This window comes from Dysidea avara, chromosome 1, assembly GCF_963678975.1.
Source record: "Dysidea avara chromosome 1, odDysAvar1.4, whole genome shotgun sequence".
Classification (NCBI taxonomy): Eukaryota; Metazoa; Porifera; class Demospongiae; order Dictyoceratida; family Dysideidae; genus Dysidea; species Dysidea avara.
This window is the reverse complement of record NC_089272.1, coordinates 46174926-46199197: the sequence shown is the minus strand read 5'-3', so window position 1 is coordinate 46199197 and position 24272 is coordinate 46174926. Positions and strand designations below refer to the sequence as shown.

Genomic DNA, 24272 nt, shown 5'->3' with positions numbered 1-24272 from the left:
TAAAATGGTAAGGATACTGAAACACCTTCATTTGAGTGTTTCTTGTGGCAACACTTCAATTTATGGTAATCATCACGTGAGCATTAATTTATTCCCACAATTGATTTCGGTCTGAGGTTGTATAAAAAAACGGAAGATGGTACAACTACCTCATCCACATCAAGGCCATGCTTGCTTGATGAAAGTGGCTTGCTCTTTTAAAAGTGCAATCTCTTTGCTGGGATACATTTCAATGTACACCAGTGTACATTTAGATGTCTCCCTGTAAATACGTAGGTATACATGGCAAATGTATACTCTGAAATTCCTTTGATCTGAGGTGTTGAAATGTTACATTTGGTTGTGTACCTTGTGAGAGTATAATAGAGTGCAAAACATGACATCATCCACATGGGCATAAGGAGGGCAGTTTCCTGGGACTCCAGAAACTTTAATGAAATTTGAACTCATAAGCTTGCAACAGAAACACCAAACTGTAATTGTTTGGCAGCACAAAGCACAGAAAAAGACAAAAATAGTAAACTGCAGGCGTAATAGGTCAAAACTTGAGTCAAATGCACTTGTACTTCAGAAAACTGAAACCAAATGTGACATAAACACATCAAATTAAGTTACTTAATACAATAGTGGGACCAAGAGATGATTAACTCATCTTTACCAGAATTAAATCAATTTTCACTTACTACACATTATAATTGTTGTTGTGATCACTGTATGCAATGTCAAGATTTCCAGAATAAGTTTAGAGTCAGTAGTTACTGTAGTATGTAGCTGTGAAATTTTACCCCTACGATATGAAAAGCCAAGCCAAGATTAATGAATACTGTACTAAATATTTTAAAACCAAACTATTTGCACAATGTTTATCACTGGTAAAACATACAGTATTATGCACTTGTCTACATGCAACAAATATATGAGACTGGATTTTAGAAAAACAATTCAAATCTCATATTAGAAGATTTGAGATAAACAGTTTTAAAGAATTCAAGCCAGCATAACTCTCCAAGGGTAGCAAGTACGCGTATGAAATTTACACAAACTTTGCATCAATTTATTACCTTTCAGGCCATGTCCAGTACTTGTAGCTGCTTATAGAGTCTACCACCAAATAAGATAGAAAATCTGAGCAGTTGGACGAACGAAGTATTATCACGAGTGCTCACAAAGGGGTGGGGGTGCTGGGGTGGGCAAGGGTTATACCTCAAAATGGAGGCAGACCATGATTGGAGTCCAGAGACAAGATTACAGGGCTGAGATGGATCCTTAGTGGCTGATATGTAACAAAATCCACAAAAAAACGTCTGGCCAACATTATTAGGCTGTCCACCAGTAAACCACTGGTTCTATCCAAGCCAGGTCCTTCACAAGGCCTAAAACCCCCACTCGAGCTCTACACACCACCCAGAAAAGACATCTGTTGAAGCCAGCCTAGAGTAGTTTGAGTGGTACTGAGTGTCAAAACTACTAGTACAATAGTGTAGCTATCTACTGGAGGTGTTAGTTTGATTTTTCCTGATGTGTGAATGGGATCGGTTTTGTAAAATCTGGTCACATACATACTGTATGATGTATTACATTTGTGTAATTTTACAGCTGTCAATGCCTGTGAGGCTCAAAATAATGTGACTTGTGTATCAGAGGTGGGTTATTGTTAAGTTATTCCTGATGTGAAGGATTTTGTTGTCAAAATGTATTCAATTTGTACCCAAGTACTGTATGTACTGTACATATTTGTGACTTAGTCAATCCTATAGTTTGAAAATACATAATGAATACATACTGTATGTTTGCTTAATATTGTGTCTCCTTTTCTGTATAAGCTGTAACAATTCTGTAAAATTGAAGAAAATGTCCAGGGATTTTCCGTAAGTAGTGAAAATTTTATTTAGTTATAATATTCAGAGGGAAAGTCATTAAACTTTAAATAGTAGAGTGGTTTTGTCAGTCCTAGTTAAATTTATAAGAACAAAGAGTATATAAATAATTGTCAGCTGGATTTATATTAGTGATTTTTCTTGTGGACTGTATATAGTTAGAATAAAATTGGAACTATTTTTATGTACTACTGTAACAATTTGATGCAATTTTTTGTCGTTATATTATACAGTTTTATCCTTTTGGAAATGATAATGATGATGCTGTCTTACGCTATTTTAACGGTGAAGGAAGTTCACCATCCATAATATTGTCAGAAGATGTTGTGTTTTACAATCAACACGTCAGGAGAACATATGTATGTTAATATCAACAACGCTGTATGAAAATTTGTGATTGCTTATAACTAAAATATAAAATTAAATAGGATTTTTTTTCGATGACTATAATAATATAATGTACTGAAACAAGAGTTGGCACCTACGCCTACAGACATACTACATGTATAGTTTATACATATTTAGCCACAGCATTTGTATCTATAGCCATCAACAGATGAAATGTTGACCACCATTGTTTCAGTACTTCTTATTGCTGTGATCCTTAATTTAATTTGTACTTACACTTGACAATGTTTGTTAATAATTTAGCATATCAATTTATAAATAAAGAACAGTATGGCACCAGAATATTAAGCAATATATCACTTGACTCAATTGAGACCCGGTCTGGGAAAACCAGTCTTATCGCCAGGGGAATAAGCGGATGGGGGGGGGGGGGGGGGGGGGGGAAATTTGGGAGGTTCGAACGAACCCCCTCATCTCAAAAGAAGAATTTCTTAAAACTAAGGAGATTAGTATGTTGTTGTCTGGAAGTGAAGATTAGTTGTATTACAATAGGTTTATAGTTTCTATAAGCTGCATAAACACGGCAGTGTGTAGGTTTTAACTAGTTATAGCACCACTTTTAATTAATGTTATTGCCCAAGGGTACATTTTGTGTATACATCACTTTCATTCAAATTTGGTTCCAGGGAAGCACCCAAGCCTTCCCCCATGCACTTAAAACCCCAACCCTATCCAGAATATCCTGGCTACAGTGTATATACGCCCCTGATTGCCTATTTATAAGTGTTGAGAAATGCTAGTTTTCAGAATTCAGTTTGTTGTGGCTGAAGCTACACACATTTTACACTAATTCCTTACCTTCAAGAGCATCCACAGTAACAGTAGCCAACACTTAAGTTTTCCACCATTTAGATAGTTTTTAAACTCGATGTTGATTGTACCAGTCGAGCTATAAGGGGTGGAAGGCGGGGGCTGGAGGCAGGCAAGGGACTGTTAAAAAAATCAAAGAGGGAGGTGTAGGGATGAATTAGGCCAAGTTATAGGTCATTCAGGTCTCAAAACTGGCTTAAATGAAAAGCTATTTACAGCACAGGTATTTATTCAATACCACAGAGCTGTACAGCCACACATAGCCAGCCAGAGCTCTATTAGGGCCCCAGACTGTTAGTGTGGATTGCCACCGTGCTTGGGAAAAGCAGCCAGCAAAGCAGACCACTCAGGTCTAGCTGATTTTGACTACAAAATTTGATAGTTAATACATGTAGCTTTGTGTTCTTGTGGAAAAATCAAATCTGCTGTCATAGGAAACAAGACCGGTTTGCCCAGACCCAGTCACAATATATGATGTACTTGCAAGTGAATAGGCCTTAGTTAAATATGTTCAAAATTTTGCCACAACTGCTTTCAAGAAGTTTCCATAAAGTTTCACCTATTACACTCTTTGGTGTTTTATCATGCTTGCATTGTATGGTGTGGTGTGGTGTGCCATTTGTTTCAAAATTATGATGCCTTTATGATGAGTCAGTTTTCTGCAAATACCAACTCATTTGATAGCATAGCCTGGTATGCCGTTTGTTTCAAAATTGTGCCTCTTTTGATGAGCCGATGGTTTTGATGGGTTGATGGATCAAATCGGTTTTAGTATATTGCAAAAATCAACTCGGTTTTAATAACATGCATAAAAACTGACTAGGGTTTTTGTACGTAGTTAAAAGACACCTAAAAATTGACTTGGTTTTTGTAAATAACTTGCAAAATTGATTCGGTTTTTGAAACTGACTTGCAAAAATCAACTTGGTTTTGTTTTAACATGCAACAAAATGATTCAGTTTATAAATGTACACAAAAATATCAGCTCGGTAATTGTAGTTGACACACACAAATATAGTAGCTGCCTCCCTGTTCTCTGGTTCAGTTGGCTTCAAATGAGTGTCTTGTGATAAAATGTTATTGGTCAGTCAAGGAGAGCCAGAAATGGCAAGTGAAGAAGAAAACGAGGTAGCAAAATCGAAAGAAGATATAGAACAATGTGAAGTATGCGTATGGTAGCTTGCTAGCTTCACGCTTCGAGTTTAGTTGTAGCTAGCTAGCTAAGGGCTTAAGCAAGTACCTGTTATCAAAAAATAATAAAAAATCCATAGCCTTAATGTCAATGTTCTGGGAAAAAAGGAGTTCTTGAAAGATTAAATTCTTGATTGCCTACATGTAAAATGCACAGGACTGGAGATAAATTTATTCTGACCATGAGTAGAGTAAGGAGCAGAGTGTAGAAAAGTGTGAGGGATGTCAGCAATATCATTTTAAAGAACATAATTATGGAGGACCAATTTCTACATAGTTGAAGGATGGCCAGTCAAATTGACTTAAAGTAATAATACAGTATAATATCTTATAAAATGATGAAAACAAATCTGGCCACTCTCCTTTGGACCATTTCAACTTGATGTATGTGACTTTGTGTACATGGAGACCAAATGACAGAAACATATTCAACAATTGGATGGATATACGTATGTTGATAATCTTAATTTGATATTTAAATCTTGCGAACAATGATAGAGGTTCCTTTGAAGAAATTCTAACATTAATTCATTGGCCTTTCCAGTTAATCATTACCCATTATTTCTGGAGATATATGACTAGACCATGATAAATTATGAGATATGGTTAGGCCCAGGAATTTGGCTGACTACTGTTTGAAGTTGACTTTCTAGTGGCAGGTAGTATAGGTGACATTTTATTAGTAATCCCTAGGTGCTCACATTTAACAGGCATTTGCCATGTAGCAGACTATACTATGTACTGAGCTAGTTTATCTATGTCTTTTTGTAATACTTGCTGGTCAGTAGAACCATGAATATCAGTAGAACCATGAATACCTCTAAGTGTCAAAATGTCATTGGCATATAATACTTCAGAAGGTATGGGTCATTGATAAATAATGAAAACAAAAAGGGACCAAGCACTGAGCCTTGCAGTACAATAACTGGAGATGGTGCACTGAAACTATTACCAATAACAAACTGTTAACTTCTATTAGTATAAGGAATTTTTTAATCCAATCTAAATATTAGCCCCTGTTCCATAGTAATTCAACATTTCAACTTATTGAATAGCTGAGCATGTGGGACCTTATCAAAGGCCTTGGAATAGTTGAATAAAAGGACATAAACCTGCACGATTTGGTTGAGTAGAGAGGCTATTTCATTAATGGTGGAGATAAGTAATGTCTTATAAGAGCAGTTCTTTCTGAATCCATGCTGTGCATTGCATAAAATAGAATTATTTACCAGATGTAGATTGAAGAATAAAATTTAGTGATACTGTATGTTCAAAATTCTTGCAAGAATACTTGTTAATGACACAGGCCTATAATTAGCAGGACACTTGACGTAGGCTTTTCTTAAAACTTGCAAATACATGAGCTGTTTTCCAGTTCCTAGGAAGTTTGCGTTAATGTAGAGAAGCTTTTAAACATGAGAGTGAGTATGGAGGCAATGATAACTGCAGTTTTTTTAGTAGGAGTGCTGGAATATCATTAAGATGATGAGCTTTATGGCCTTGAAGGTCTGCCAGAAGTCTTACGATACCTTCCACTTCAATGTCATGATTTGTCACCTGTATCATACAGTGTGATAGTTACTGTATAGGGACCACAAAGGAGTAGGCGTGGCCCACGTAATAACATCACCAAAAACCAGCCTTGATTTTCCCAGATGACAATGAGGCAGTATTCATTAGGCAAAATTAAGCCCAAACAAGCTTTTTAGATCGACCCGAAACGCTTTCAACAAGTTGCTACGGAATTTTTAAAATAATTTATTTAACGGGACTGGGTAATTAAGTAACTGACTGATGCCTTCAGACAAGTGTAACTCGACAACGGCTAAGGCTACGGGCTTGCTTTTTCACTATTCGGTGTCGTTTCATCCCGAGAGGTGCCTTTTGGTATACCGCAGTACGTGCAATGCATTCTTCATGGACTTACCAGTGTCCTCCTTTGTGTCCCATTCATCTTTGCTGACAGCAAATGGTGTCGATTTGGCGGTAGCACGTGATGGCTTCCCTTCGAAATGGAACTCGTTCATAGAGCCTATTTTGATTGCAGAAGTGCTTTTCGAACAGTTCTGGATTCGTACTGCTGTGTAATGGGTTGAACATAGCCGACATCGAAGTAGAATGGATACTTCACTTTTCAGACGATAATTAATACAATTGGGGTGCGCAGAATGCTTTCTTTCAAACAGTTTGAAATGCTATGCAATGGGTCAGAGCCAGAGCCCACGGTCCTTTTCAGCTACTTGATTTTAGTGATAAGATCGAAATACTCAAATAGAGAAGTCATCAAAATATACTCTAATAGAATACAGTCATCGTGAACTCTAATTAAGCGTTCAGTATAGAATATAGCAAATAATCTAAGCCATTACATCTGTGTTAACTGTCTTAAAATTACCCAGTGAGTCATCTGCATGGCACACTGCATTGAGCTAATTGATCATACATGTCATGCATTAGCATGCAGTTACAATCTAAAACTAAACTTTCATGTTGAGAAATTTTTGTATACATCATGAAAATACAATTAGCTACTAGCTATAATAGTCAGATATGAAACTCAATTAATTGGTAATATAGCACAAAATTACCATTGATGTTAATAAAAAGAAGAGACTTTGCATGCAAAATAGCCCCCAGATGCCATTTCAGATCATCTATTTTAAAAAGCTTCCCTGGGAGAGCATGCTCCCTGACCCCTCTAGCTTAGCATGGTGCATGTGCTATATATAGCACATGCAGTTAAGTAACACACCAAAGCAGATAATCTCTGATTTACAGATCATATTAGATCAATAAAAACTGAGTAGTGTGCATGACTATGACCTTCATTGCAGTCCATGTCTGGCTGGACCACTCAAAATCTGTGGGCCCCGGTACTGCAATGGGTTGAACATAGCTGACAATGAAACATAATGGATAGTTCACTTTTCAGATGATAAGGGGCTGGGGCGCGCGTGCCTTTTCAGATGCGGTATGTGTGGGTTCACTGGTCATAAAAAAATAATTTACAAAAAGTTAACAAACACACAGAAAAATTTGGAATTTTCACTATTTGTTTGTTGTTAAACTCTCTACAGGGTGGTTTTTTTCTATCTGATCTCAATAGAGGAAGACTAATTGTTTCTAATTGATCTAACACGGTGATATGTTCGTAGCTGAACTCTGTTTTAACTAATCTCTCTGATTTGTAGCTGAACTCTCTACAGGGTGCTTTGTTTAATTGTAGCTGAACTATCTATATGATTACATGATCTCTCTACAGGGTTACCTGATCTCTCTACAGGGTGATTTGTTTTAACTAATCTCTCTATAGGGTGATTTGGTTGTTCTCTATAGGGTGATTGGTTGCTCTCTCTACAGTTACGGTAACTTGTTTCTAGGTGACTTGTTTGTAGCTGAACTCTTTACAGGAAGATTTGTTTGTGTTTGAACTCTCTGCAGGATAATTCATTTGTAGATTAACTCTGCAGGGTATTGTAGATGAACTCTGCAGGGTAATTGCTTGTACTCTACTAGTAAATGTTTTCTAGCTGAACTCTCTACAGAGTGATTAGTTTGCAGCTGATCTCATTACAGGGTGATTTGTGCATAGCTGAATTCTCCAGAGGGTGATTTGTTTGTAGTTGAACTCTCTACAGGGTAACTTTTTTTCTAGCTGATCTCTCTGACTTGTTTGTAGCTTAACTGACTTAAGGATGTCTTGTTTCTAGCTGTTCTCTCTACAGTGTAACTTGTTTCAAGCTGATCTCTCTATAGGGTGATTTGTTTGTAGCTGAACTCTCTACATGGTGACTTAGTTCTAGCTGATCTTTCTACAGGGTCTCTACATGGTGACTTAGTTCTAGCTGATCTTTCTACAGGGTGACTTTTTTCTGACTAGCTGATGTCTCTACAGGGTAACTTTTCTAGTTGATCTCTCTACAGTCTGACTTGTTTGTAGCTGATCTCTATAGGGTGGTAGCTGAATTCTACAATTTAACTTGTTTCTAGCTGACTTCTCTACGGGTGGCTTGTTTCTAGCTGATCTAATGGGGTAATTTGTTTGTAGCTGAACTCTCTACATGGTGACTGATTTCTAGCTGATCCCTCTTCAGGGTGACTTGTTTCAAGCTGATCTCTCAACAGGGTGAATTATTTCTAGCTATTCTCTCTACAGGGTGACTTGTTTCTAGCTGTTTTCTTTAGTTTGTAGCTGAACACTCTACAGGGTGGCTTATTTGTAGCTGAGCTCTCTACAGGGTGATTTGTTTGTAGCTGAACTCTCTGCAAGGTAATTTGATTATAGCTGAACTCTCTACATGATATGTACACTGTGGCTTGTTTCTAGCTACTTTCTCTACAGGGTAACTTAATTTCTCTACAGAGTGATTTGTTTGTAGCTGAACTCTCCACACTACAGACTAACCTTCTCTAGCTGATCTTTCTTCAGTGTGTTTTTTTGTAGATGATTTTTTGTAGCTTAACACTCTACAAGGTAACTTGATTTTAGCTGAACTCTCTACTGGGTGACTTGTTTCTGGCTGCTCTAATAAGGTGATTTGTTTGTAGTGGAACTCTCTACATGGTGACTTGGTTCTAGCTGATCTCTCTGCATGCAGGGTAAATCATTTCTAGCTAATCTCTCTACAGGGTGAATTGTGTCTAGCCAATCTATCTACAGGATGATTTGTTTGTAGCTGAATTTTCTACAGGGTAAATTGTTTGTACTGAACTCACTACAGGGTGAGTTGTTTGTAGCTGATCTTTCTACAGGGTGAGTTGTTTCTATTTGATATCACTAGGTTGTAGCTGAACTCTTTACAGCAGTGGCATATCTAGACTTTCCCTATTGGTAGGGCACAGCTAGGGCATTGTATATGCTGCTGAAGGCAAGGGCATTCCCCCCAGAAAAAAATTGAAATTCAACTTCTGCAAAATGGCATCTCAGGCTATTTCAGCTACAAACCACATGCTTTTAGATTTTTCATGAAGTAGCTAGTTTATATATAGCTATATTTAACCTGTTCAGATTGTACAGTAACACTAAAAACATTACACTACACCTATACCTGATGATATCTTACAAGGATCTATAGATATGAACTATAAGAACACTAGAAAGACACTTCCTTTTCAACATCATCAACAAGTGATTCTATCACGTGCTCAATTGATGGGTGTTAATTAGAATTGTCATAATTATTGGCTTCGTGACAGCTCAATGCTAATAATTTGGTGAGTAATTTAGTATGTTAGGTAAAGCAATGACCCATGAAAAGTTGGTGATTGTGGGTTTAGTATAATCTTCAGTTTGGTATGGCACTAGCCATATTTGGCAGGGCCTAGGCCCTACAAAGCCCTGCTGTAGATACGCCACTGCTTTACAGGGTGACTTGTTTGTAGCTGATCTCTCTACAAGGTGAGTTTCTTCTAGCTGAACTCTCTACAGGGTGATTTGTTTTTAGCTAATCTCTCTACAGGGTGACTTGTTTCTACCTGAGTTCTCTACAGGGTGGCTAATTCCTTTAAGCTGAACTCTGTGCAAGGTGATTCAGTTGTTTGTAGCTGAACTCTCTACAGGGTGAATTGGTTTCAAGCTGATCTTCCTACAGGGTGACTTGTAATGGTCTGAATCGCTAGAGCAATTTATTTGTAGCTGCATGGTGAGTGTTCTATTAGTGTATCTTGGCAGATGAATGCTCTATTAGGATGATTGTTCTATTAGAGTATCTCAATCTCGCATTTGCTACACGTAGTTTATGGTTTGTAATCCGATTCTTCTGTACTACTGCATGGACTTTCTATGTTGATTATTCCAGCTACAAACCAATTTTCAGCTCACTGTTCTAAGCGGGTTGCCTGGTAGGCGTGAATACTTTAAAATTTGATCACTTAGGTGGGGTTTTGTGTCATAATCGCGATTTCCTTAATCTGGATTCCTTTCAAACCACAGAAATGCTAGTTACTCCATCTGCATAGCAATTTTCAGCTAATTCCTTCAAGGTGTTTACCCCGTGGGCTGCTTATCTTATGCGAAAAATCGGTCATAACTTTGTGAATATTCATTGGATTTCTATCAAGCCTGCTACTGAGATCCACTGCAATGTGCCCTTTAAGTGTGCAAAATGTCAGTCCAATTGGAACATGCATTGATTTTTTCTGGCAGACTTTGCAAAGTGTGCGAAAAGAAGAAGAAAAAAATGAAGAGAATAAAACAAAAATAATTTTGGCTGCTCGTATCTTGGAAATGGCTGGAGTGATTTTCTTCAAATTTGGTATGTAGGCTTCCCTACCTGGCCGGCATTTCTGCAGCAAATTTGATTCCAATTGGATAAGGTATCACAGAGCTACATATGTGCGAAAATCACATTTTCTTTTTTCCTGTCAATGATGATAATGTTAAACGTCTTATTGATTATTAAGACAATGTAATATGGTATACAAACAGGGGCCTAGACTCAGGGTTACCATACACTGATAACCAGAATGATCAGTGCAGGAGCCCTAGCAAGATTAACTTACAGTACAAAATTATAACTGCACAGGAACAAAGTTCAGGTCAAGAGGTCCAATACATCCCACTCCGGGGAAGCTCTAGAATTGAAAATTTTGTAAGAGCAGGAGATGGCAATACGAGCAGCCTGCTCAAACAGCTGACCAAACAGTTTTCTTCGACACAACAAACAGTAGCCACTTGAGCAACTGTTTCTAGCATAAAGTGACCCAGAAATCCTATCTCAATAGAAATGAGATCAAAGATCATACAGTAAAGAGCCATATCGATCTTCCTTCCGAGCTCTTGCAGCCAGTACGTTTTGCTGGGTATTAGTGGGAATGATCAGCTCGAACAGGTAGATGGAATCCTTAGAAACCAAGACCAAGTCACGGTATACTCATGGTGTGGCACACTGGGTTCTTGGGCAACACAACACACTACTGTGTGTCTTGATCATATTGCCAATTCAATGTATAATAAGGGCTGAAAATTGCATGGCCACAGCATGATGCCATAAAAAGTTATGAGTCATGAAAGTTTAAAAAGGTTGGTAAATTTTATGTGCCTACATGCTCTATATTTGCAGGCCCAGTCACATTTTTGCTTTATAAATAGAACCTTTGAGGCATGAAGGTAGCAAGCTACTGTATAGCTAACTGTACCTCACAATGTTAAATCTTTTCTTGGTTCTAGCTACTGCCTTGTCTTCTTCACTTGCCATCTCCGGCTCGGTTTAACTGTCTTTTAACATTTTATCAACTGAAACCAGACTACGGGAGGCAGCTATTGAATTTTTGCATGTAAGCTACATGTACGAACACCGAGTCAATATTTTTACGTGCTTTTATATACTGAATCATTTTTTGCGTGTCACAAAAAAATCAAGTCGATTTTTGCAAGTTAGTCACAAAAAACCAAGTCGATTTTTGCAAGTTAGTTACAAAAACCATGTCAATTTTAATGAGTTTTTATACTTAAAAAACGGAGCTGGTTTTTATGCATGTTGTAAAAAACCAAGTTGATTTTTGCAGCATACCAAAACCAAGTCGATTTCTGCAATCAACCCATCAAAAGAGGCATGCTTTGAAACAAGCAGCACACCAAGTGAATGTGCTGGTTTTTGCAGAAAATTAACCCATCAAAATAGGCATAATTTTGAAATAAACGGCACATCATAGCATTATGCTCCTACATTAACAACGCTTCTTACAATTATTTTGGAACATTTTAATCAGTGAATGCTCTATCACTACAAAGTGACTGGTCTTTTAGAGAGTATCTACCTAAGGAACTATCTACATTACAGTTTGCAGTTTCCACAGACTGCTCTATTAGGAAATATTGATCTATTTTTATGAATTCAACAAAATCAACCTAATATGCTAGCATTATGCTGGCATAGCACTCCAACCTTATATGCTTTGTATTATGCTGGCATATTTGACACAGGTCTACAATTGAAACAGCCAATTCACTTCAAATTTAGCTGTGTAGATAGCTGCTTCTGAATTTTACAGAAAACAATACGTGAAGCATGTTGTAATTCTGCACTCTGTTCACTTTAGTTGTAAGAAATGCAGTGTAAAAATTATGAACAATTTCTTTTACTTAAGAGCTAAAAAATCTTTTGATGCTTTAACCCAAGGAAATGATACACAGCAAGACAAGGGTATGTGCATGATGTAATGACTGTGAACGTTTTACATGTGTGTGTGTACAACAAAATATAAAAATAAAATGCATGCATTTATTTTTTGCCGCGTACAATCGGGCATGTAATGACTTTTAGCAGTTCATATGCTAGTCTGAAGACATATTGGTTTATCAATTGTTTCTGATTGATAACTTTGGTGGGAAATCATGAACCCCTTCAATCTACTGTATACAATTATTTTAATATTACTGTACATTTTACTTACATGTGCATGTTGTCACAGGTCAATGATAATGGAGTTATTAGTTTTGGCAGTCGTTATAATGTTCGTACTCCTCTGTCATTACCACTGAATAAGAATAATAGGATCATTGCACCATACTGGGCTGATGTTGACACTAGGAGAGGTGGAACTATTTATTATCGTCAGACCACTGATCCTAGTCTCCTTGCTAGAGCAACCAGTGAAATACGAGCAGTCTTTCCTATGTCACAAAATGTCACAATCACAAACTTGCTAGTTGCAACATGGGACAGAGTTGGTTATTACCGAAGCTCCCAAAACAGTGATAAGGTATGGAATTAATTATTGCATAAATATTATACAGTAAGTGGCAGTGTTTCTTTTTTAATATATCCATTTCATTTCTTCATAGACCAACACATTCCAGTGTGTACTAGCCACTAGTGGAGTTGAGTCATTTGTAATATTCCTATATGCTGATTTGAGAATACAATGGACTACAGGTGGTAGATCTGATGGACTTGGTGGAACTGAAGCTCTAGCAGGAATTAATGCTGGTGATGGTGTTAATTTTATAACCATTCCTGGATCACAGACTCCTGGCATCATCAATATTGATAGAACAAGCAACATCGGTATTTCAGGAGTTTGGATGTTTAACCTTGGCTCAGGTAGCTATACATTAAGCTCTGTATATACGTTTGTAATATACCATTTGTGAACAGTCTAACTGAACAGCCTTGATTCATCCCACAGCTGTGTAGAATCATACATTTCCTTTTTTTGTGGAAAACTTGTAGCAAATCTATAGCATCACTGAAAATAGTAATGGCTCCTTCAGACTCCTTTAACGGCTCCAATGTTGTGTAGGTTTTAAAGTGATATTACTGTATTTGAATAGTATCCACTGTGCAAGTAACCAACAGCTAAGTTTCCTGCCATTTTACATCATCATTTTTGACTCAAGGTTGGCTGTATCAGGTGAGCTCTAATAGGGATGGTGGGCATGATGTGTTTAACAAAATTAAAGAGGATCACATAGTGATGAATTGGGCCAAATTATAGGCCATTCTGGCTAAATAAAAGGAAACTTACAACACACATCTTTATTCAACACCATGGAGTTGTACAGCCACATACAGCCATCTCCAGGTTTGCCATAGCTCCATTTAGCTTCCAAACTGCTTGTACGGCTCAACACTGGGCTTTGGAAAAGCAGCCAGCAAAAGCAGGCCACTCTGATTGTGACAGTGAAATTTGATAGTGTATTCATGTAGCTTTGTGTTTGTGGTGCAAAATCAAACCTGCTGTCATGGGCAATAAGACTGGTTTTCCCAGATCCAGTTACGTATACTAAACATGATTGAGGTACTCTAATAGAGCAGTCAGCGACGGTGCAATTTATTGTCATGCCTTCCAGCTAACCACTTGTGCAAGCAATTTGATTTTTCATACACATGTCAGTAAACTATCAAAGTATCGACCTTAAGTAGGAAATCTGTTTCAATATCATTAAGTTATAGCTAATGCGAAAGTCAACCCTATATAATATACATGTGTATGTATTGTGTAACAAGGTTTCTACACATTTAATAGAGCACAGGGCTTATGATAATGGTCAGACAACAGACTGTTTATTAACAATAACTACCAGTTGGTTGCTAGGAGATGCTACATTCTTGCAAACCAACTACCAACTTGAAGGGGGGACCACAAATGAACCAATGCCAACCCCTCTGCTGTACTGAAACCCAACAAAAGTAGCTGTATAGCTGTTTTGTGGCTGTGACAAACAACAATCAGGCTACTTGTCATACAGTGTACTGGTGTCCAGTCAACTAAATGTTTGTCTAACCAACTGCAACTTTGTCCAACCAACTGCACCTTTGTCAGGAAATTTGTCCTGAAACTTAAAATTAATTCTTATCAAAAGTCCTGAGAGCATACAGCAATACAAATAACTTTAACAAAAACTATGAAGTTACCAAAAAAATCTAGTTCTTCTGTTTGCATGCAGAAAATGACAATAGTCACTTCAAAGTAGGCTGGATTTGGTGCTTGAAAAGAAACAATATCTAATTTAAACAGCCAAGCTATCAAAAAGGAGTGAAGCCTTTCAAAAATAAGCAAATATGAAAAAATATGTGATATCAAAGGTGGCAGCCAAGAAATGGGTGCAATGATATTATGTCAATTAATTTGTGATGTCATTGCAGCCATTTCTTAGTCGTCACCTTTGATATTACATGTTTTTCACACTAACCTATTTTTGAGAGGCTACACCCAGTTTACATTATAATTATGCTAAAGACATGTGTTGGACAAAAGTGAAACATCAACCCTGTAGCATTAGTTATAACTGAGTCTGAAGGTATCAGTCAGCAAATAAAAAAAATTCAGTTAGTTACTTGTATTTGGTGGTGCTGAGAGCATGTTTGGGATTGATTACAACTAATCAATATCGTCACGGAAGAAAGGTGAGGGTTGGTTATTGGTTGATATTTTTGGCAGGAAAATGCAAACCCCCATTGATCCCTGCCATGGTACAATATGATAATGTGTTTAGCATTCACACTTGTACCATGAATGGTATAATAATCTGTTATCACAACTGTAGCTTGTAAGTAAATTCTAGAACTAAAATTCCACATAACTACAATTTTCTTAGGAAAAAGCATAGCCCACAAGGTTGTAGTCATACTATTGTGCATTTCAGCAATTATATATACTGTAATGTTTGTAGGCATAACTTCAGATGATTGTCAGCCTGATATTAACACATGTATATCAGAAGTAAGCTGTATACAGTGTATAGATATTATAATTATGCATACTTGCACACATTCTCAAGTATCTGAATAAAGATGGCACAATCCAACATTAGTTGTGATCCTTCACATTCATAAAACTAGATGCAACTAACCTGGTTTTGCAATATTCTGTCTCAACTTCTAACTTGTGATTTTATAAGACTATGGAAGAATTGTGTGAAAATTCTAGATCAATAGCATACTAAGGGCAAAATTACAGTAAAAAATTGAATAAGTGGAAGCCTGGTTTTGTCACATTTGGTCGTAAGTAATTGTACATCGAGGCATTGATGTGATGTTATTGCCAGTAGATAAAGAGACGCATATTTTTATAGTAAATACTGTACTTGTGAGCATAAATATGTTGTTATATACATCTTATCATTGTAACTATGATTCTCTATAATTTTAGTTTTACCCATTTGGATCTGCTAATAACGACACTGCTTTCTTAACACAGTATTCTAATGATCATTCACCACCAATAACATTATCTGAAAACTTTTATTTTTATGATGACTTGGTCACAACAGCATATGTAAGTAACTTGTATTGATACACAGTATATATGTATGCCATGCTTAGACTCACCTAGTATAGTATTATGGTGAGTAACAAGCAAATCTCAATTACTCCACATATTGTTGTATTACTTCATGACTTTTAGCCAGGAGCTGAAAAATGGGAGAATTGGAACATTGTCCCCTTAATTCCTCTTCACTCCCACTTTTCAGAGTGGAAGGCATTGGTCTTTTCTCAGATGAAGCACAGCAACTACTGTGATGCTTTTTATTCACAAGCCAACTTACCTTGCCTTTATTTAGTAGCAATTAATGGTCTGATCTGCCACAAGAATAGTCCTTGGCCACTTCTAGAGGAAATACAGAAAGACAACTACATACCCATTTCCACTTGGACAACTCCTTTATCAACACCCAAAATATGAAATATGTACATGGCTGATCAGTGTGGGCTTTATAGTGGTGGAACATTTTTGTTGCCAGTTGTCATTAAACTGTTAACTGTGGATAGCTTCTACCATGTTACAGACAACCTGCAAACATTCCTTGTCAATACCATCATGGCTTGAACTGTGTAATTTTAAAGTCCTGTAAATTAATTAAATATTTAAGCACAAAAAAGTTGATGTTATGCTACTTCTAAAAACCAGGCGGCCATGCAGTTAAATTGGCAATTAATCAACCATGATGTATATTTATTCATGCTATTGCTATAATTAATTCAGCTAGATAATTGGATTTGTAAATGCTAATTTAGCATATTTTGTAATTCATGAATTATTTTGTAATTAATATGTTACTATGCGCTGCTAACAAAGTGTGACTATAACAAACCACATTATACTGCAAATTACGCACAGAAATATCTTCTCAACCACTTTATAGTGTGTCTATCGTGTTTTTTCATGTAAATTGTTTAGAGAAACCCTTGAGGCTGCCCTTCATATTCGTACTGGTAATGCCTCCCTTTCAACTTGAAGTATATCCTATCTCTGGTGGCCTAGGAGGCCTTCAATATTGTTTTGAAGTTGTTAAACATCTATAAAACCAAAGAGAAGACCGTTTACGAAGACTCGCCATAGCCGTATTTCAGACTGCCGAGAAGAAACCACCGCAGAGCAAAGTTTGTGTGTAGAAGTTTAATACAATCTTAATTTAGCTTTCAATTCTTGCATCCTGGCTGCTTTTACCATTTAACAATTTTGCTCAAGTGGGTGCGTATGGACAAGCATACGTAGGTAGTTATGTAGGTCTATGGCATAGCTAGACTTTTAGTGATGGTAGGGCCTACGTAGGTGGGGAACACACCTCCACATAAGTCTGTCCATGCAATTATAAATACACAAGATAAGAGTCCATCTCACTGTGGGCTCTTTGTACATTTGTACAGAAACCTTATTAAAGTGCATGATTGTGCCTAGCTAGCTAAATATACCGCTACACTGCTGTTTCTGCAGGTAATTGACACTATAAACTACACTATTGCATGATCAGCATGCACTTTTACCCAATTTCCACAGCTCATATGGATTCTTGAACCAAATCTTCAATTTGCTAACTTTTTGTATTATCAGCTCTGCTCTATTGAAGATTCGCTAAACCATAGCAGGCATTAAAAGGAATGTGTTGTGTGCACATGCCTCATCACGTCTACAATCCCCTTTACTTCTTGCTATCATTTATCCAATCTCCAATCATCAGTAACTTTTTATTTGTAACATTAGTATCACTATCAGCTCACTATTCATAATCTTATTTGCAGCGGGAATTACAAGGAATACTTCGCTTTAACACTTACACATCTTCTATCAGGAATGTCTCACTCAACACCTCAGTTATATAATGTGTCATCACCTTGACTTGATATAATCACGATGTGTACAGTCTCACTTACTGATAACTTCCCTCCAACTTGCTCACATTTGAACTCGTGATCATGTGATAGTTGGAATTAAGTAAAATTCTAACTTTTCTTTGCTTACTGATGTTATTTAGAGCGAAATTACAAGGAAATTGTATGTACAATAGTGATTATCTAGAAAAGCTATGGAGTAGTGCTGTGAGAGATCGTTGCATTGAATCATGTGAGTTACAACATTTGTTGACGATGGGGCCTGGAAAGAACATTTGTTGATGATGGGGCCTGGAAAGCTGACAGTTGGGCACAGGCCCCAGTGTAGCTACGCCACTGATGTAGGTACACACACACACACACACGCAAATACACACACATGCACACTTTTATGGAAACAATTTTAGTAAATCAGGCACGCACCCACTGCCAGCTGTGGGTACGTGCCTAGTTTAAAAAGTGACATTGCAAGTGCATAACTTTTCAGGTGTAAATTAATCCTCTATCCCTTAACTAATATCTGCAAATTTATTTGAAAACCACTAACCTCACTACTCTATATACGTAGCTGTATATTAGGAATTTAGGAATGATACAATCTTCACTGTGCAGTTGACTTGTACTTAATTTATTGAGGCTTTACAGCACAAGTGTTAAAGGTCTGTAGGACACCTGGTCCTACAGCCTGTTTAAAATTGTTACATAAAGTATGTTTGAGAAAGTGGAGAAAGGAGAAAATATCCAAGACTGGACCTGGGTTGCCTCGAACCTGCAGCCATCCAATTAATGCTCAAACACTTACAGGAGTCTGCCAGGCGGTCAGGTTGCCTTCTGATATTCCCTATTCAGGAGGTGATACCATATATATGTGCTGTGGCAGCAAGGCAAGCCACTGGCACATGGATATTCTTTACCAAATTAATGTGCAATCCAAATGTAAATTGGCTATGCGTCTCTAAATTTCTAGGCATTTTGTAGTTTCAAAAAGCCAACTCATAAGCACTTTCTGTAGGTGTACTTTGTGTACGCTTGCGCCAATTATGCCAGCATAATTTCGAGCATAATAGGCTAGCATAAGCATCAAGCATTAAGTCAACATAATAGGATGATTTTCAAGAATTTTAATTAAATTGTGTAATGTGCATGCCAAAAATACTGCACAACATGAACAGACTGCTCATTATTGCTGCATTTCATACCAAAAAACCTTGCAGTGTTATTGTTTTTACAATTTCTTGACTGATTATTCACACTTTATGGAAATAAGATCGAAATACTCTAATAGAGCAGTTACTTACTCTAATACAGCAGTCAGGAAATGCAGATATACTCTAATAAAGCAGTCAGCTCTCGAGCATAATCATGATTTTAAAAGCATAATTTTGAGCATAATAGACTGGATTTTTGAGCACTGCTCAAAAGCATAATAGGCAGTTTTCAAAGCATAATTGGCTCAAGCCTATCTTTGTGTTATACAAAAGTATGAGAAAAAATGTCACATTATCCAGATATGCTGTATTGAAGCAAGCATGTAGTCTTCTTTGAGGTCTCCAAGTACTCACTGCATCAGATTTTGGAATAGAACAGGTGCAGTTATGAAACCAAGTGATATCACACTGAGTGATGAAGACCAACATAGCTAATTATTTTCTCTCATGGTCTTGAGAGAACCTTAACCTGACAATAACCAGATTTCAAATGTAAAGTAATAAAACACTTGTATAGGCCCAACTTATCTAAGTCATCTATCCTAGACATTGGGAAGGAATCATTTATCCATGCAGAAGTTAAAAGTTACCCAACCTACATACATCCCACTTTTGGGGTGGGCATTCAAAGGTGCCACTCAGGGTTAATGACTTGCATATTTCCAGGGCAATATCATGGGAACACAGCTTGCTTATGACTTTGATGCCCAAAAATATGATGTGTTTTGACTTGTTATATTGAGCAACATGGAGCATTTAATTGTGGGTTTGGATCTACAGGTTAGGCTAGGCTTAGTAGAGTTACTAAGTTTTGACTAGTTGACAGTTAATAAATGATTAATGAGCAATGCATGGATGCTTATTTTTACCCACCACATGTCAACCATTTATAGGCCTGCGCCTATTATGCCGGCATAATCTTGAGAATAATAGGTCACCAATTTCGTGAGAATAATTCCGGAATTATAGGATGGTTACAGGCATAATTTTAGAATAATCGGACGACCACGGGAATAATCGGTGGAATTGGAGGGGGTGTCTCTTCTTGATTACCTAGAAGAAAGAGTTAAGCTACTACAAATGATATAAAGCTGACAGGAGTGCTGGCTGAAAGGAGCTGAAAGGCCTCTAAAAGATCGATATACCCTAATAGAACGCTCAAATACTCTAATAGAGCAGTCAGATCGTTTCATGTTAACAATCTGCAGCCTGCATCAGGGATTTAACTGCATGATTATCTGCAATTCTGAAACTTGTACATCTTATACCAGTGTATCTTCTTCAAGTCTTTGAGCATTATTATCTACCTAACTTAGCTATACAGTAGTTACAGCATATTATTATAATACACTAATAATTAAGTACACTTGAATTATTACTGTAGATACGTAGCTATTCTAAGTCTGCTGTAACTATTATGGATAGAAAAATGATGTGTAAGGTGGAATGCTTCATATATGGCTATTAATAATTCGGACAAAACTACTTATAGCAGCATCTTGAAAACTAAGTGACTAGCCACAGATATATACTGAATGAGAATAATTATGGAATAATAGGCTGGATACAAGAATAACAAAAAGAATAATAGGAGAGTTTTTTGGGAAATTCTTGAAAGAATAATAGGTAAAATTTTGAGCATAATAGGCTCAGGCCTAACCATTTAGCAGATCACAGGACAACAGAAAGAAGACAACTAGGCAAGTAACTTTATAGTCCTAACTACTTAATATAACAAGTATAAGAAAAAATTGGAATTTAATTCAATGCACAGTAAGGATAATCACTTCTTATTGTTTTACAAATGCACAGTAGGGATATTCACTTCTTATTGTTTTACAGTATTTGGACATTACGTACTGCTCCGATCCAGCTTGTTTCAGTACTTTTTATTGCAGCATTATACATTGTCCCTAATCTAATTTAAAATTCCAAAATTTTTCTTATACTTGTTTGTGAAGTGTTTTTTGCAAGTTCATGACCACTAAATATCTGCTGAGTTACTCACAGCACTAGATTATGACTCATACAATGACAACTGATCAGTGGGCGTGGCTCTACATAAGCCTGCAGACAAAAATGGATGTGGATTCATTCATACCTATGGACTGATGAATGGGCATATGTCTACAGACATTAATTTATGTAATTGGACATGGATTCGTGCATAGTCATGCTTAGAGCATGAAGAAATATTTCACTGAAGTGTGGTTTGCACACTAAACAGTGTCACGGGGCACACTTTTTGTGTGCAAAACACACTTCATTTGTAGAGTGTCTATATGAAAATTTGGGTTGTGTGAAGTCAAAGTTTTCAAGGAACCTTGTGTAATATTACGTAGTTGCGTGTATCATACAGTACGGCAGTACTGTATATTAGAGATCATGGAGATTTGGGTTTTCCTAGCCAAAAAATTCACCCAAAAACCAGCTTCACAACTCCATCCTGGTAACTTAGCAGTATCGGTTAGGTATAACCAAGCCCAAAAGTGTCTTCAGTATGATCCTAAAAGCTTCCAATAAATTGTTACAAATTTAAAAAATTATTCAATGGAATTTTCTACTGCCTGCCTACCTGCCCGCCCGCCCGCCTGCCTGCCTGATTCCTTTTGGCAAGTGTAACTTGATAACGGCTAAGGCTATGGGCTTGGTTTTTTAACTGTTCGGCATTGCTTTGTCCCGAGACGTGCCTTTTGGCATACCACAGTATGCACAATGCACCTACACACTGATGAATGGACGTGGCTACCATATGTCTACAGACATTAATTTACGTAACTGGGCGTGGATTCGTGCATACCTACACACTGATGAATGGACATGGCTACCATATGTCTACAGACTGTAATTTACGTAAGCGGGCGTGGCTCACGAAAGAAGCAGAACTACGCTATGACGTGTAGTAACACTCCCACATTTAATTTAGCATGTGGGGTCAGACCCGGTGTATAGCAGGACCTGGATGACCCGACTCGATTTAACATTGTTACTATATAAACTATATTTATTAACTTGTACATTTTTCGCCGTGGGTTGCTGTCTCTGGTTGATATCAACAGCGAGTCACGTACGCGTGTGTATTTGGTGCAACCGGCGACCATGTGTATTCAAATAGTTTGATGAATATACACTGGTATGAAAGCCGTATTGTAGTCTATTAACACTCAGTGGTAGAACCTTGACTGATGGCCATGGTAAAGAAGGATAAAAGGCAAGACAATAGCGCAAGCATTGTATGCATATCAATATGCCAAAGGTTTTTTCTTAAGCAAACTAGAAATGTTTCTGCGAAACAATTAGGACTGTAGCTGTAGCCACTTTTACACTACGCTTAACTGAAGGTGTCAGGTAGGCAGGGAGGCAGTAGAAAATTCTGTTGAATAATTTTTTCTTCTAAATTCTGTAGCAACTTGATGCAAACGTTTCGGTTCGATCTGAAGACAATTTTGGGCTTGGTTTTACCCAACCAATACTGTCATGTCGTTGTGAGGAAAAATCGTGGCAGGTTTTTGGGTTATATTATATCACGGATCGCCACCACATAGATATTAGAGTACAGGGATTAGAAACGAGCGCCCACCCTGAAACACTCCACCTTTGGTGAATTCATGAGGCCAAAATGGTGTCTTCTGCCCTGGACTACTTTCTACGGGCGTGGAATATTTCATGACAATCTCTTTATGTTTTACAAGTACTAGGCAAACTCGTATTGTAAGTCTTGTTGTGAGTTTTTGCTGTCATCAATCATTTTAATCTCAGTTGACACGATTTTTTTGTGTACCTGTTGTGTTCATGGTAAGTTCACTTTCGACTGGCAAACAATGCAACAGTAACCCTAAAGTAACATAGTTTTGCATGGTGTACTTCATTTTATTATTCGGATTGATTAATGCCCTTTGGCAGTCTCATCTCGGTTCTTTAAAATACTACTCCATGATTTATCAACTTCAACACAAACGCTGTTATGCGAGAAACATCTTTCAGTGGTACTGTGCAAAACTTCATAGTATTGCGAAGACTTCAGCACTATTTCCCCAGTGGAACTAGACTTCTGTTCTACGTAACAGGTAGACAAAAAACGGAGGTACCCATTGATGATCAAAATCGTAAATGGCGATGAAAACCACCCAAGACGATTAAACAACAGAAGCCAGAAGCATTAAAAGTCTTGTATATCAACTACAATACCACAAGGTGGTTGAAATCAACTGTAAGACGACTAAACCACAAACTGCCATCCTGTCCATATAGATTTAACCAATACCAAGGAGTGCTTCAACCACAATCAATGGTAGATATACACGGCGCTCGCTCGGTTGCCTATCCCATCTCTCGAATATCCATGGCCACCACACCTTCGATGTCCCTATTATTCAGTATTAGATCCCACAATCACAAATTTTTCTGGCACTGTGAGTGCACTGTAGTTCTTTCACCTATCAGGTGAGTGTGCCTAGAGTGGTATATATCACTTATACGATGACTGCATCAGGTTTTGTTGATGTATACACCCTTAGCCATCGTGCCTGTGGCCCTCGTGCTCCAGGTATATATTTAATAGTTATACCATGGCTGCAAGGGATTTGCTGATATATGCACCCAAAGCCCGAGAGCTGTGGGTATATAATATCAGCAAATACCAAGCAGCCATGGTATAAGTGATGTATATCACTTGGGGCGCACTCACCTAATAGGTGAAAGAACTACTGAGAACTCATCCCATTTGTTTCATACAGTAGCATCTGAAGATTGATCATGGTTTTAATAGCATGGGATAATAGCCATCAGAACGTTAAAACATCATTAATACGTTACTATGCTTCAACATGCAATGTTAGAAAACTTGTGATTGTGGGATGGAGTATATATTGTTATAATTTTTGTATTACAGGCTTTTGCAATTGAATTCGGCGACTTTGCAATTGAATTCGGCGACTTTGCAATTGAATTCATACCATTTGCAATTGAGTTCGTTGCTTTTGCAGTTGAATTAGTCCCGTTTGCAATTGAATTAGTCGGTTTTGCAACTGAATTCGTCCCGTTTGCAATTGAATTCGTCGGTTTTGCAATTGAATTTGTCGCTTTTGCAGTTAAATTCGTCAGAAACAAGAATAGCAGCTGGAGGAAACACGAAAACATGATGTAGCAGCTGCTACAAGAACTTTTTCAAGTACAACAGTAGTAAACAACACTTTATAAGGGTTGTATACAATCACTGGACT

General features: G+C 37.4%; 1 protein-coding gene across 1 annotated transcript in view; it reads left to right on the top strand.

Annotated features, from left to right (window-relative positions):
* Nucleotides 1–24272, top strand: part of LOC136265851 (uncharacterized) — a 232676-nt gene that overhangs the window by 180534 nt on the left and 27870 nt on the right. Inside the window, exons 40-45 of the mRNA XM_066060787.1 lie at nucleotides 1597–1643; nucleotides 2111–2236; nucleotides 12699–12989; nucleotides 13072–13330; nucleotides 15403–15452; nucleotides 15882–16007. Coding sequence (XP_065916859.1) covers nucleotides 1597–1643; nucleotides 2111–2236; nucleotides 12699–12989; nucleotides 13072–13330; nucleotides 15403–15452; nucleotides 15882–16007 — 899 coding nt within the window. The remainder of the gene's footprint in view (nucleotides 1–1596; nucleotides 1644–2110; nucleotides 2237–12698; nucleotides 12990–13071; nucleotides 13331–15402; nucleotides 15453–15881; nucleotides 16008–24272) is intronic.